We start from the raw sequence: 12968 nt of genomic DNA, 5'->3' as shown, positions 1-12968 counted from the left end.
TCAAAAATATTTTTTGTGAAAATTAAAAGATCAAAAGTTGTACAATTTAAGTTATTAATGATTAAATGGGTAACATTTTGCATGCTTTTGTAGTTCTGTGACTGACATTTAAGTATTCTCAGATTTGGCGTTATTCAATATATTCTCTAGATCGTATCAGAAGTCCCACTACCGATGGGGATCTTTCCATGTCTTGATTTGGACAATGGTTGTTTTATTTCGTTAGACACTTAAATTCGTGGATAAAGGCATCCACGAAAACCACGAAAATTGGTACCCCACGAATAAAAGTACTTTCACAGTAAATGCCATAGGTGTATTTTATGGACTTCCCTCTTTTAAAATATTACTTGGAATTCGGTATTTTTGTTAATACTTTCTTTATAATTGATGGGAATTGTTCTATTGTATTCGCGTAATATTAAATGTCTTACCTCCAAGTTTATTCATTTCAGACCATATGAACGTATTTTCTTCACTTGTCTCTATGCTAGCAAGCTCTGCATGATGTTCCTGACATGAAGCCTGCAAGATATATGACAATAAAGATGACAATAATACTAATTATATTTAAATCATTACTCACAATACTCAGGAGTGATAACACTGACATCGATACTCTTGGTACTATAAAGTATTTAACGTTAAAATGTGAAAAAAACTGGACCACATGATTTTTTTTATAAGAACTAGATGACTTGCATTGTCTTAGTTTGCGTATAGCCATATTTTGACAAGCGACGTCAATTTTAACTGAACTAATACACATTTTAGTTATTTGGAAAAGTGAGTCCGACTCTGGGTGCGGGATGTTTTCGTTGTTTTTAAGACACATTGGTGACCCTGGGCTGTTTTTGGGCTTATTGGTCGGGTTGTTGTCTTTTTACCACATTCCCCCTTTTAATTAAAATTTCCTCACTGAAGAGATAAATTTGTTGATAAAATTCGCATTTTCGGCAGTGAAATTACTACTGTTTATTATTAGTTAATTCCAAACAATTACGTACAGAGGAAGAATCCCAGTTCTTCGTATTATCGCTGAAGTAATAACATGATGTACTATGCTGAATCCAACCGTTTCTACATTGACAAAAAACACTCTGGAAGGCACATGCTTCAAAAATAATCATTGTTTTATATTTTTATAAATTGTATAGAACCGTAGACTTTGTCAGTAATTAAGATTGATATATCGGTGGTGTTAATTGCTCCTTTCAATACTATTGACTATATCATGGTGGCCAGTTTGTATTTTGATGGAGGAATTCGTAGTACCCATATAGAACCACCAACATTCTTAATTTCGGCTTCTGACGATCAAGTTATGTATTTTGATTTACCAGCTGTATTATGGCTTGATTGGTGTAATATGTTTTGTAAACATGCCCCTGTCACGTATTCTAAAGTCGATATGATAACTTGTTTGACCCCGCCACATTCTGTATGTATGTGGCTGTCCCAGGTCAGGAGCCTGTTATTCAGTGGTTGTCGTTTGTTTATGTGTTGCATATTTGTTTTCTGTTCAATTTTTACATAAATTAGGCCGTTAGTTTTCTTGTTTGAATTGTTTTAAATTGTTATTTCGGTGCCTTTTGTAGCTGACTATGTGGTTTGGGTTTTGATGATTGTTGAAGGCCGTACGGTGACCTACATTTGTTAATTTCTGTGTTATTTTTGTCTCTAGTGGAGAATTGTCTCATTGGCAATCATACCACATCGTCTTTCTTAATGTATAGTTTCTACTCAACAATTGACACCATATTAACCTACCATTATGTTCTTTTATTTATTGATCAATACAGTTATAAACAAAACAAAAAGTTTCAGTCATACTATAAAGTAGCATGGTCTTCGTCAATCTCCGGCGCAGAGCTCACATATCCGTTCCGTTCAATACTTTGTAACACTACACTCAATATAAATGCAGTATTGCAAAGCATGTATGGAACAGATATGAACTCTGCGCCGGAAATTGGGTCTTCATATATAGTTAATAATTCCGTAAAAATCTCGGAACATTATTACCAATTCATCTTCGTAAATTAAAGAAATTAAGGTGACATACCAAATAAACATTTCAAAATGAAGTACCACATGTCCTCATACAAGTACTTCGATGTATGAATATATAATCTTATGTGTACGTCTTGTATCTTATGATATTTCTTATCGCGGTTCTATCAACAAGTTCAAGTAAACCTTAATCGCGAAATCGCGGGCATTCAGAAATTGGTTAAAAGCAGGTAAAGTGTTGAAGAAAAGTTTTATGACTGGTGAATTTTAGAAAATAAAGTATCAAAGGTAATAACATGAATAAGTACTTGGAGACAGAACACTTTTTTTACCTCCCCTTTTTTCTAATGTTTTGTTATTCTCTACGTTAATATCAATTGTTTTCTGTATTTTTTTAACATACATTTACAATGTACTATAAATAACGTGTGTTTGCTTTTTTAATTCATTTACTTTTTTCCATGTCAGGGTCACTTTTATATTCTATATATACTATACAGTGACCATCGTATGTCGTAGGAAACTTGTAATTGATATGTTCTAGCCCTGCTTAAAGTTAAGTGTAAATAATTATATCCTTCTAAAGAGACAATAATCTAGTAGATACAGTGTGTTGTTTATAGATTTTCCATTATATTGGTGAAGAACTTTACAACAGTTATATATATTTTCTTTTTATATTAGATATCTGTGTATATGTATTCTTGGTGGAGGATAATTTTACTCCAAAGAAATATTGACAGAAGTTAATGAAGTTAAGGTACAGATACAGAACTTAATGTTCTTTTTAAAATCTATGACTGACGCGTCATTCCAGGTTTTAAGATCTTTTTTGTACTGCCTAAATTCTGACTATTAAAAAAGGTTATGACAAAGAAATATCGTATTTTTCAAATTACTCCGTGTACACGCGTTGTTTTAAAGAATAACGCAGCTGCTATGTTGATTTGTACGGTATTTGTATGTGTGATTTCTTAAAAATATTATCATATGTGACTTAATAGCCATTAAAAATTTACGGAAGATCATCGTAACTCCAAGATTTTTTCAGTCGTGATAGCCGTAACTTGATTATAAGATAGTCGTAACTTGGTCATGATCATAGCAACTTGTTAGTGAAGATCGTAACTTTCTCTACATGCTGATATTCGACTATCAATAAATCGTGCTTGAATGTTTGATAGTGTGGCTAAAACTAGTGAATAATTTACTAGTTTAATTTATGCTTTGTAAATATAGTCTTTATATTTTACAAGTCATACTGTACGGTAAATGTTCATCATGTTCACAAGCTAGGAGAGGCAAATATTTCCATGTTCACATGTTATTATAATTTGGAGCAGTATTTCTAGATCTAGTAAAAGCCTTTGATTTTCTCAATCATGTAAACGCGAAAGTTACGTTCGTTTACTATTTATGTCTACTAAAATTTCGGAGTTAACACAGAGTTAACGCGGTGTTTACATAAAGTGTACGCGAGTAAACGCCGCGTTAACTTTTTTGGCCCGTTTACATGTAATGCTTGGTCTTCACCCAACTGTAGTTGTTAGTTTCTGTGTCATGTTGCTGTCTTGTGGAGGTGTCTTATTGGCAATCATACCTCATCTTTTTTATATAAAAAATCTGTCATCAAGTACTTTAAGTCAACATTTGATATTGGAACACATCTACTCGAACTTTTTTTTGTGATTCATTAAAAAGGTATTTAACTTGACCCATATATTTCATTTTTTAGTACAGTGAATTTCTTTGTTTTAAAGTCTGTAGCCTTGCGATATAAAAGTGATACAATCTGACGCGATATGATGTATTAATTTCTTTTACTTTTACGTTTTCAAGACCAAATATTCCACTCAAATACGTTCTTACATAAACCGGTGCACTCGATTTTTTTTGGGGGAGGGGTGGGGGTTGGGAGGGGGGGGGTCCTCGAGTCAATAATGGAAGAGCAGAAGTGAAAATTGAGGAACAAATAAATTTTCGGTCCGTTGTATTATTTTTTTTAAATCGGAGGTTTTGCGTTTTTCAGATCAAACCGAATAGACATCCATGTCGTCGATTTGATACATGTATCTGATTGTTCTGCTTAATTATGGAAAAGATCAATTGTAAACTTATGCAAATGGTGTTTTATGTTAAAGAACGATAGTTGTTAACGCATTTGTCAAAAACCTGTGTTGGCCCCGCCATATTTAGATCACCGTTACTGCAATTGCGATGATCAGAATTACACCAGTTAGATAAATTATCAATAATTTGACACAATTATTAACACTTTATTTGTTGGAATAAACTGAATGTATGTTGAATATCTTTATTCTTTTACACCAAATAATTTTTTTTTCTCTGCTCATTCTATAATTTGGCCAATCCATTACTAAATCGGCAGAAACAATGGCATAACGAACATAATTAAAGTATTATGTACAGTGAGTGACGCGACTGGTATAGATTTTTAAAACAAAATAAATGAAGACCACAAATACACGGAAATATATCAAGCAAATCTGTTTACCTTGTCATAGAAAACAGCACAATCATTAACCCCTTTAGTTATCAAATAAGGTAATATAATAAAGAGGGTAAACTAACAAAATGTTGTGATATGTGCAGTTTTCACATATTATACAATGTTATAAATTATTATTTAAAAACATTTCAGACTAAACGTTATTGATAGCAATCTGCCGGTAAAATTCATACTATTTGAAATGTTAACGACGTACAAATACATATATATGTGTCAATTATCTTTAAACCAACATTATCTCTAACTTTTGCTATCAGTCGACGTTTTATTTGAACGTGCCTACATAATCATGATAAGACATGTAAAATGTTAACATGGTTAAGAAGCACGCATCAGGATAACATATTCGATGGCATTGTGTAAAAAAAAACATGCTGTATATCATTTTGATATGTTTACTTGGTATGTATGTCAATAAATTTTTTTTATAAACTAATATCAGAATAAATAAAATCGTTCGTAGATTATGTATAATTTTGACAGTGAGCACTATTGATTTTATATATTTATTTTATGCATTTATATATTAAATATGATATTTTAAGTCGTAATTGTATTCAGTAATGATTTTTTTCATTATCATACTTAATCATTCAAAGGTTGGTATAATTTCTTTTAAAAGTGGATTAAAAAGTTGATAGTATATAAGGATTACAAGCACTAGAAAGGACGTTATTAACTTTATAAAAAAAACAATATACCTTATACTGACTCTTATTATGCATGTGTAAAAATATTAACTTATAGTAGAACAATAACTTCAGATTTGATAAATGTATGTAGACAATGTCCAATAACGTACTATATATGCTATATAAGTAAAGCCTTATGTTACTCAAAAATGTCTGACCTCTTTTACATTGTCTGCATTAATTTCAAGCTATATCAAAAATGCATCATTTTTGCTGTACAATAAGTGATACTGTACCACAATGGCAACCGTATAAATGAAAATATCGTCCTTTCCTAAGCCTATATCACCCTGCTCTGTCGCTCAGTTATTCTCGTATCAAGACTTCAAAACGAGACCAGGCATTATCAGCGACGTCACAGTGCAAGAGGAGAAGTTATCAGCGACGTCACAATGCGAGAGGAGACGTCAAGCTTGCTTTCGTCAATCGTAAAACTGTCTTTGGGAGAGGAAAAAAGAAAATTAATAGTACGATAAACAGATAATCGGGTTTTCTACGTATAGATATCGTGAAATATCAGCCGCTCGACACAATGTGAAACTTTTTAGCTCGTTCGCTACGCTCACTCGCTAATAAGGTTCACATCGCGGCTGATATTATACGATATCAATGTGTAGAAAACCCGATTATCTATACAGATTAATACTTACAACAACGTGAGATATTTGCGTTTTAGTAAAATTTACTGATTCATTCTTTTGACCTATTTTTTTTCTATTGTTCATGAAATTTACATTTCCCAATCTTCCCATGTTTTTTATGTTTATCTCTCAAACATGCAATAACAGTGAATACACACTTCATAGTATTTACCTCAAGAGCATCAGGAAATCATATTACTTAAAACAAAACAAAAGCATCTTATTCAAGAAGCTCCTGCAACGCATAAAGTAAACTAAAAACAAAACAAAAAACAAGTAAGCGCTTACAAAAAGGAAGTTGATGTTTGAGCCATAAGATTTCCATGGTTTGTTTTTCGTACAATGATTTTTTAGTGCTACGCATGTCAAATTTAAATCTTATCTTGAATTTAACTGCACAAGTTAGATGAATTTAGTTTTTCTCAACGGAGTCCATCCTAGCTGAGAGATTAGTTACCTTAGTATCTATTCCCATCATAATAGTTATCAAAGGTACCAGGATTATAATTTAGTACGCCAGACGCGCGTTTCGTCTACATAAGACTCATCAGTGACGCTCATATCAAAATAGTTATAACCCAAACAAATACAAAGTTGAAGAGCATTGACGATCCAAAATTCCAAATCAGTTGTGCCAAATACGGCTAAGGTAATCTATGCCTGGGATAAGAAAATCCTTAGTTTTTCGAAAAATTCAAAAGTTTTGTAAACAGGAAATTTATAAAAATGACCACATAATTGATATTCATGTCAACACCGAAGTGCTGACTACTGGGCTGGTGATACCCTCGGGGACGAAACGTCCACCAGCAGAGGCATCGACCCAGTGGTGTAAATAGTTATCAAAGGTACCAGGATTATAATTTAGTACGCCAGACGCGCGTTTCGTCTACATAAGACTCATCAGTGACGCTCATATCAAATTAGTTATAACCCAAACAAATACAAAGTTGAAGAGCATTGACGATCCAAAATTCCAAATAAGTTGTGCCAAATACGGCTAAGGTAATCTATGCCTGGGATAAGAAAATCCTTAGTTTTTCGAAAAATTCAAAAGTTTTGTAAACAGGAAATTTATAAAAATGACCACATAATTGATATTCATGTCAACACCGAAGTGCTGACTACTGGGCTGGTGATACCCTCGGGGACGAAACGTCCACCAGCAGAGGCATCGACCCAGTGGTGTAAATAGTTATCAAAGGTACCAGGATTATAATTTAGTACGCCAGACGCGCGTTTCGTCTACATAAGACTCATCAGTGACGCTCATATCAAAATAGTTATAACCCAAACAAATACAAAGTTGAAGAGCATTGACGATCCAAAATTCCAAATAAGTTGTGCCAAATACGGCTAAGGTAATCTATGCCTGGGATAAGAAAATCCTTAGTTTTTCGAAAAATTCAAAAGTTTTGTAAACAGGAAATTTATAAAAATGACCACATAATTGATATTCATGTCAACACCGAAGTGCTGACTACTGGGCTGGTGATACCCTCGGGGACGAAACGTCCACCAGCAGAGGCATCGACCCAGTGGTGTAAATAGTTATCAAAGGTACCAGGATTATAATTTAGTACGCCAGACGCGCGTTTCGTCTACATAAGACTCATCAGTGACGCTCATATCAAAATAGTTATAACCCAAACAAATACAAAGTTGAAGAGCATTGACGATCCAAAATTCCAAATAAGTTGTGCCAAATACGGCTAAGGTAATCTATGCCTGGGATAAGAAAATCCTTAGTTTTTCGAAAAATTCAAAAGTTTTGTAAACAGGAAATTTATAAAAATGACAACATAATTGATATTCATGTCAACACCGAAGTGCTGACTACTGGGCTGGTGATACCCTCGGGGACGAAACGTCCACCAGCAGAGGCATCGACCCAGTGGTGTAAATAGTTATCAAAGGTACCAGGATTATAATTTAGTACGCCAGACGCGCGTTTCGTCTACATAAGACTCATCAGTGACGCTCATATCAAAATAGTTATAACCCAAACAAATACAAAGTTGAAGAGCATTGACGATCCAAAATTCCAAATAAGTTGTGCCAAATACGGCTAAGGTAATCTATGCCTGGGATAAGAAAATCCTTAGTTTTTCGAAAAATTCAAAAGTTTTGTAAACAGGAAATTTATAAAAATGACCACATAATTGATATTCATGTCAACACCGAAGTGCTGACTACTGGGCTGGTGATACCCTCGGGGACGAAACGTCCACCAGCAGAGGCATCGACCCAGTGGTGTAAATAGTTATCAAAGGTACCAGGATTATAATTTAGTACGCCAGACGCGCGTTTCGTCTACATAAGACTCATCAGTGACGCTCATATCAAAATAGTTATAACCCAAACAAATACAAAGTTGAAGAGCATTGACGATCCAAAATTCCAAATAAGTTGTGCCAAATACGGCTAAGGTAATCTATGCCTGGGATAAGAAAATCCTTAGTTTTTCGAAAAATTCAAAAGTTTTGTAAACAGGAAATTTATAAAAATGACCACATAATTGATATTCATGTCAACACCGAAGTGCTGACTACTGGGCTGGTGATACCCTCGGGGACGAAACGTCCACCAGCAGAGGCATCGACCCAGTGGTGTAAATAGTTATCAAAGGTACCAGGATTATAATTTAGTACGCCAGACGCGCGTTTCGTCTACATAAGACTCATCAGTGACGCTCATATCAAAATAGTTATAACCCAAACAAATACAAAGTTGAAGAGCATTGACGATCCAAAATTCCAAATAAGTTGTGCCAAATACGGCTAAGGTAATCTATGCCTGGGATAAGAAAATCCTTAGTTTTTCGAAAAATTCAAAAGTTTTGTAAACAGGAAATTTATAAAAATGACAACATAATTGATATTCATGTCAACACCGAAGTGCTGACTACTGGGCTGGTGATACCCTCGGGGACGAAACGTCCACCAGCAGAGGCATCGACCCAGTGGTGTAAATAGTTATCAAAGGTACCAGGATTATAATTTAGTACGCCAGACGCGCGTTTCGTCTACATAAGACTCATCAGTGACGCTCATATCAAAATAGTTATAACCCAAACAAATACAAAGTTGAAGAGCATTGACGATCCAAAATTCCAAATAAGTTGTGCCAAATACGGCTAAGGTAATCTATGCCTGGGATAAGAAAATCCTTAGTTTTTCGAAAAATTCAAAAGTTTTGTAAACAGGAAATTTATAAAAATGACCACATAATTGATATTCATGTCAACACCGAAGTGCTGACTACTGGGCTGGTGATACCCTCGGGGACGAAACGTCCACCAGCAGAGGCATCGACCCAGTGGTGTAAATAGTTATCAAAGGTACAAGGATTATAATTTAGTACGCCAGACGCGCGTTTCGTCTACATAAGACTCATCAGTGACGCTCATATCAAAATAGTTATAACCCAAACAAATACAAAGTTGAAGAGCATTGACGATCCAAAATTCCAAACCTATAAGATAATCTAAATCTGCTTTTGTCGCCATTGTTCAACATTATAATACAATGTTCATGGTGATATCATTCAATCAAAAAAATATACTTCATATTTGTATCGGCACAATCAAATTCTAGATGGAAATATTACTGTTTGTGTCAGCTCGTGTCGGTCCGACAAACACTTTCAAAATGTTTGAAGATTCCCGTAAAATTTGTAATGTCTGATGTAAGTGACATATAATTAAAAATTAAACTTATACTGTTTTCTTTTACGAATAATAGTAATAATAGAGGCTGTAAGTAATCAAATTATGAAGATATAAAGTTTTGAACGGTAGTGTCAGACAAAAATATGCACTTATTATAGAATTATTAAATCAAATCTATATCAATTTATTTTATCTGTAGAATATAATGTGATATGATCTTCAGGTTTAACAACTATGTGTACAGTTATATGTTGGAATGAAAAACAACATTGTATCACACACGTTATATTTATTATGTAATTTACTAATCGGAAGTTGACCCAGTTTGGCTAACAATTGGTGTGAACAAATGTTTTTAAAATACAGATAAAAGAGGGGCAAAAGATACACGAGGGACAGTCAAACTCATAGATAAAATTTGGACTGACAATGCCAAGGCTTAAAAAGAAATAGACAAACCGACAAATAATAGAACACAACACACAACAGTGAAAATTAAAGACAGAGCAACTTTTATAAAATGTCATAAAGTGTAAAACAGGAACGATATTGATTTTGTTTATTGCGGTTCATGCGATTGTCACAAAACCTGTGTTGTAATTGCGTTGTCTTTTATCAACAATAGTCGTAATATCAGAAATTGAAGATAAGTTCCAAAGGGCGATGATAGTGTAAGTTACACCTAGGTAAAACGTTGTATGTAGTCGTATAATCTAAAACAGATCGCAACTTTCAAGGGAATCTTCAAACATTATGAAAGTGTTTGTTGGACCGACGCGAGCTCAATCTCTGCTTTAACGGAAATTATTGCCTCAAAAAGTTTTGATGTGAAATAAACATTAATTTTATGCATGTGTCATATAACAAGTTAAATACATTCTTTAACAACAGTTATTGGTCAGTAGTATGATAAAAACAGTAAAAATGTATTCTCTTTTAACATATTTAACTGTTATTTACAACTAAAACATTTCATAACAATAATTATATTTTCCAGCGTGTTTCAAGAATGGTATTTGTCAATGTCCAATCGGTTGGAATCATCATAGTACATCATGTTATTACTTCAGCGATAATACAAAAAAAAATGGGATACATCTTCAGTATGTTATTTTTTATAATGAACTTAAGACGGAATTATAGATACTGCATTTGTTAATTTGCTGTACAAAATAAGCATTGGGTCTGATTCCGCCTCTTCAGTCTCCCCAGAGGCCAAAATGCTTGTATATTCAAATTTAATACCGATACTATATTACCATGGCATCGGTGGTCAATATCAAATAAGTATATCCTCAGGGTATCACCAGCCCAGTAGTCAACACTTCGGTGTTGACATGAATATCATTAATGTGGTCATTTTTATAAATTTCCTGTTTACAAAACTTTGAATTTTTCGAAAAACTAAGGATTTTCTTGTATCAGGCATAGATTACCTTAGCCGTATTTGGCTCAATTTTTTGGAATTTTGGATCCTCAATGCTCTTCAACTTTTACTTGTTTGGCTTTATAAATATTTTGATATGAGCGTCACTGATGAGTCTTATGTAGACGAAACGCGCGTCTGGCGTACTAAAATTTATAATCCTGGTACCTTTGATAACTATTATCATGATTAATCAATTGAATAGTATAACTAATTTTATTGTCATCAATACTTTCATCTTTTTACAGGCTTCTTGCCAGGCACATCACGCAGAACTTGCTGTCATAGAGACAGATGAAGAAAATACATTCATATGGTCTGAAATGTCTAAACTTGGAGGTTGGAAACTTTGCACTATGCATTACACCAATATTTCAATTTCTTTCAATTATGAAATTATGTTTTCTGGACAAGTTATTATCAAACTTAATATCATACACATTTCCTTTTGAAAACCAAATACATTATGTTTAGATCTAAAATAAATTTTAGTTCATAGAGATTACTGACACATACACAAAAAACAAACATAATTCGTGTACTTGCACGGCAAAGAAACTTGTTATTACTTAGTAATTTAAACAAACGAATGGCTATCGGATAATTTGTTTTCGAGATGTTTATGTCCGTAAGACGTCCGTTCTTATCCGTTAGACGTCCGTTCATATCCGTTACATGTCCGTTTAGCATACGTTTTATCCGTCGACGTCAATTCTGTCCGGTTGAAATTTTTAAGCATGTTCAAAATTTTGACGTCCAACGGATGAAATGTTCGTTGAACTTTCAGTAGGCGTCCGTTTTGTACGGTACTCGTCCGTTTGGTTTCCGTTTTTGTATCCGTTACTAGTCTCTTATACATCCATTGGAGGTCTGAAACATAAATTCACCAACGAACTCCTACCGGACGTTTGATGGATAAAACGGATGTTGAACGAATGAGAAACGGATTTCTACCGGACGTTTAACGGATAAAACGGACGTTGGATGTACGTGTGACATCCGTTCTGTCCAGTACGTTTCCGTTTCTCGTACGTTACATATCCGGTGTGTGTCCGTTATGCCTTCTATTCGGTCAGTACAACAACGGACTCCAAACGGATAACAGTTTCGTCAACTGACAACTTTTATTTTCATCCGTTAGACGTCCGTTCGTGCTATCCGGTAAGGTGTGAAGCAGGCTTTAGTAAAGACTGCTTTTGCGTTACATAAATACAAACAATCCGTGATACAATGATTAATGATATATCTTAAACTTGAATCTGTTCTCACAAAAAAAAATTACCCAACTTGCATCTCGCATTCTATTATTCAATAAAAATTACTTAGTTGTGAATACGTTCTCATGGTACTGTATAAAAACAAATTAAATTTAAATAAAATAATGATCAGAATGTCTACATGTTTTAATATTTTTGGCTGTCCAGGAATGTTCTGGTTGGATGGAACAGATGAATTTTCTGAGGGACAATGGGAATGGGCATCAATTAACGTCGCTTTCGATTATTCAAACTGGTACCCAGGAGAACCCACCAATAGTGGGGGTCGAGAAGACTGTGTGTTGACGGGCGGAGGCTACAAAACATTCTGGAATGATGCGCCTTGCACGGAGCATTTCAAATATATTTGTGAGAAAAACATAAGAAAATTTATAGCTGATTTCCTTTTAAAACAAAATGTTTTAAATCGGTGATTTAAAATTGAGTTGCCACCATAGTGAACCGATTACATTATCTAATAATCAAAACATCACCAAAACAATTTTGTCATGAATCAATCTGTGTTCTTTCTTTAATATGCACATATACCAAGGTGAGCGACAAATGGTCTTATGAGGCTCATAATTGTTTTGCCTCATTAACGATTCAAATTTATGATTGTAATACTAGTTGTACTATTTTCTAAAAAGTTTAATAATTACTAAAGATTCTAGAACTATTACTGTGTACGGCAGATGGGCGTTTCGTTAGCAAAATAGTGACAAAAATTGACCCTTGAT

The 12968-nt window shown here is 33.9% G+C and overlaps 1 protein-coding gene and 1 pseudogene across 1 annotated transcript in view; one reads left to right on the top strand and one right to left on the bottom strand.

Annotated features, from left to right (window-relative positions):
* The window catches only part of LOC139499261 (C-type mannose receptor 2-like), a 74722-nt gene extending 73592 nt beyond the window's left edge, over positions 1-1130 (bottom strand). The window contains exons 1-2 of the mRNA XM_071287933.1: positions 1008-1130; positions 435-525 (exon numbers count right to left, since the gene is read on the bottom strand). Of these exons, the coding sequence (XP_071144034.1) occupies positions 435-525; positions 1008-1130 (214 nt within the window). The remainder of the gene's footprint in view (positions 1-434; positions 526-1007) is intronic.
* Positions 1131-4911: 3781 nt separating this feature from the next.
* On the top strand, positions 4912-12662 carry LOC139499259 (perlucin-like; annotated as a pseudogene).
* The last annotated feature ends 306 nt before the right edge of the window (positions 12663-12968 follow it).

Source organism: Mytilus edulis, chromosome 12, assembly GCF_963676685.1.
Source record: "Mytilus edulis chromosome 12, xbMytEdul2.2, whole genome shotgun sequence".
In the NCBI taxonomy this organism is placed as follows: domain Eukaryota; kingdom Metazoa; phylum Mollusca; class Bivalvia; order Mytilida; family Mytilidae; genus Mytilus; species Mytilus edulis.
The sequence above is the reverse complement of the archived record's forward strand: the minus strand, read 5'-3'. Positions and strand labels throughout refer to the sequence as shown.